At 45.5% G+C, this 2,944-nt stretch overlaps 1 protein-coding gene across 1 annotated transcript in view; it reads right to left on the bottom strand.

The window, feature by feature from the left end:
* Positions 1-2,737, bottom strand: part of LOC122264429 (breast cancer anti-estrogen resistance protein 3 homolog) — a 21,100-nt gene extending 18,363 nt beyond the window's left edge. The window contains 1 exon segment of the mRNA XM_086538030.1: positions 1,070-2,737. Within this exon segment, the coding sequence (XP_086394156.1) occupies positions 1,070-1,210 (141 nt within the window). The 5' untranslated portion in view covers positions 1,211-2,737.
* Between the last annotated feature and the right edge of the window lie 207 nt (positions 2,738-2,944).

Genomic DNA, 2,944 nt, shown 5'->3' with positions numbered 1-2,944 from the left:
CTCCCCTCTCTCCTCTCCCTCTTCTCCCTTTCTCCTCTCTCTCTCTCTCTCCCCTCCTCGCCTCTCTCTCTCTCGTCTCTTCCTCTCCCTCCTCTCCCTCTCCTCTCCTCTCCTCTCCTCTCCCTCTCTCTCTCCTCCTCTCTCTTCCCTCTCCCCTCTCCTCTCCTTCTCTCTCTCTCCCCTCTCCTCCTCTCCTCCTCCTCCTCCTTTCCTCTCTCCTCCCTCTCTCTCTCTCTCTCTCTCTCTCTCTCCCTCTCTCTCTCTCTCTCTCTCTCTCCTCCTCTCTCCTCCCTCCTCCTCCCTCTCTTTCTCTCTCTCTTCCCTTCTCCCCCACCCTCTCTCTCTCTCTTTCTCTCTCTCTTCCCTTCTCCCCCACCCTCTCTCTCTCTCTTTCTCTCTCTCTTCCCTTCTCCCCCACCCTCTCTCTCTCTCTTTCTCTCTCTCTTCCCTTCTCCCCCACCCTCTCTCTCTCTCTTTCTTTCCCTCCCTCTCCCTTTCCCTCCCTCTTCCTCCCCCTCCCCCTCTTCCTCCCTCTCCCTCTCCCTCTCCCTCTCCCTCTCCCTCCCCCATCTCTCTCTCTTCCCTCCCCCCCCCCCCCTCTCTCTCTCTCCCCTTCCCCCTTTCTCTCTCTTCCCTTCTCCCCCCCCCTCTCTCTCTCTCCCCTTCCCCCTTTCTCTCTCTTCCCTTCTCCCCTCCCTCTCTCTCTTCCTTCCCCCCCTCTCTCTCTCTTCCCTTATTCCCCCCCCCTCTTTCTCTATCTTCCCTTCTCCCCCCCTCCTCTCTCCCTCTCTCTTCCCTTCTCCCCCATCTCTCTCTTTCTCTTCCCTTCTCCCCCATCTCTCTCTTTCTCTTCCCTTCTCTCCCATCTCTCTCTTTCTCTCTTCCCTTCTCCCCCCCTCTCTCTCTCTTTATCTCTTGCACTTTAATGCACTCACTCACTCACTCTCCATATACATACTCTGCAGCACTGACTGGCAACCGTGGGGCGAGAACGGAAGACGCTACATGTTGGAAGAGGTACTGAGATATATTGGAGCACACCACGCTTCTTCTGCTTCGGAGCGGCTACCCTTGGAATGGTGCCATGGTACCATGCATGGGAGCGCAGGTCGCCCGAGTCGAGGCTCAGCTCCCACTCCAGCAACTTCCTAAGCTCCGCGGGTTCGGCTGACACGTCGCCGGACACGGCATCCACTTCGAAGGACTGCATCAGGAGGGGCTTTTAAAGTCATCCGTTATTGGTGCACAACAAAAACGGTAAGGCCGCAATGTGGAGAAGACACTTTGGTGAAACATGAATGAACTTGTTTCCTACACTGCCCACTTGATGTAGCCAAGTTTAGGTAAAGGATAAACATTACGTTTGAAATTTTGAGAGGAAGATATCTGCTCTGACGGGAGGCCGCCTCACCTTTTCCCGATTTAATGTCAGAAGTTATAAGGTGAGGTGACAAAGGTAACAAAGTGAAAGTCTATTTCACCGTAACTTCTAGTGTGTGACTGAATTATCATGAACTGTGAATTTTCGTCTTTTACGCAAGGCGCACCTAATTCGTCACTAAAATATTGCTACAAACTGATCATTACTTCATACAATCGAATTTTACGACAACAATTTACGACCATGTCTTGCTAAAAACTACAATAGCAACTCATGTTTATGAAATTAATAAAACAAATAATAATAATAATCCGTGACAACGTCATGAATGGTAATCATAATAACGGAGATATTAATGAAAACAAATTTATAACAAGCACTATCATCAACAATTATGATAAAGATAAAATTTAAAGCCATCAACAGAAACAAGATTAATAATAATAATCAACATCACCAACGGCACAGACACTAATCCATTAATATTGCTGATGATTATAATGATAAGAATGAAAATATCACTATTATCGTCATCACTCTTATCATCATTATCATTAGTTGCAGAAGTAATCAAAATTGTAGTAAATAAACATTGGTCATTCTCATAACAATCGTCACGAGGAGTAAAAACAACAACAATCATCATCATCATTAGGATGAAGTATCCCAATCACAAACAAGAAATGTAAACAAACGAAAAAGGAAGGATACTAAGAAAAAGAAGGTAAATTTCTAGAGTAGGTCCGCGTCATAAAACACATCAAAATTGGTATCGACGGATTCCTTGTGATGTCCACTGTGCACTTACGGAACCCAAAAATAACGACGATATTAATTAAACCCGGGGAAGTTGCGGGGTAAATAACCGATCGCAAACTGGTATTTCATCGATGTCTTCTAACAAATCATATAAAACATGTCTATGTCTATTGTGCTGTTTTCTTTTTGTCTCAATAAACTCCTACCCTAACAACCAACCTAAGCTTACCTAGTTTAGAGGTTAACCCTAGCTAAGTGGGGAGGGGTAGCACCTATCTGACCTCCACCTCCTTTTTCAAAATACTTAGTGCTGTTTCCCTTGATCTCTTTTGGTGTGCTATTTTCGGAGTGTTTCCGATTTGCTAATTCCTAACCTCACTATCTTTACCGAGTTTTGAGGGTAGCCCTCGAAATTTGTAGAACGATTTTGATTGGCTACTGAATTGAAGGCGCGATCTTGGGCCGATGAATTACGCGTGCGTGTGTATCTTCACGACATAGTCCAGGCGATTATTGGCTTTGTTAAGTAATATTGCTATACTTGCTTGGTAGACAGCATAACGAATCCAATGATACCACTTTTGATGGGTTTAAGAAATTCATCAAATAACAATAAGACAAAAAAGGTCTTGAGGTGAGGCAGGGATGAAATGAAGAGAAAAGAAGAAAATCGTCACCTTCTGTCCAAATAGTTGTCGTACTTAAATAGCTGCCTTCGGGGCCTTTTCTCGATCTCACGGTTGGTCCTGCGAAAAGAAGAAATGTGAGAAAGATGGTTACCATGGAAGATAGAGAGAAAGAGCA

The sequence above is a fragment of the Penaeus japonicus genome, unplaced genomic scaffold, assembly GCF_977035675.1.
Source record: "Penaeus japonicus unplaced genomic scaffold, GWHDUDI00000001_assembly GWHDUDI00000001, whole genome shotgun sequence".
Taxonomy (NCBI): domain Eukaryota; kingdom Metazoa; phylum Arthropoda; class Malacostraca; order Decapoda; family Penaeidae; genus Penaeus; species Penaeus japonicus.
Note: the sequence above shows the minus strand (reverse complement) of the source record. Positions and strands in the feature narration are given on the sequence as shown.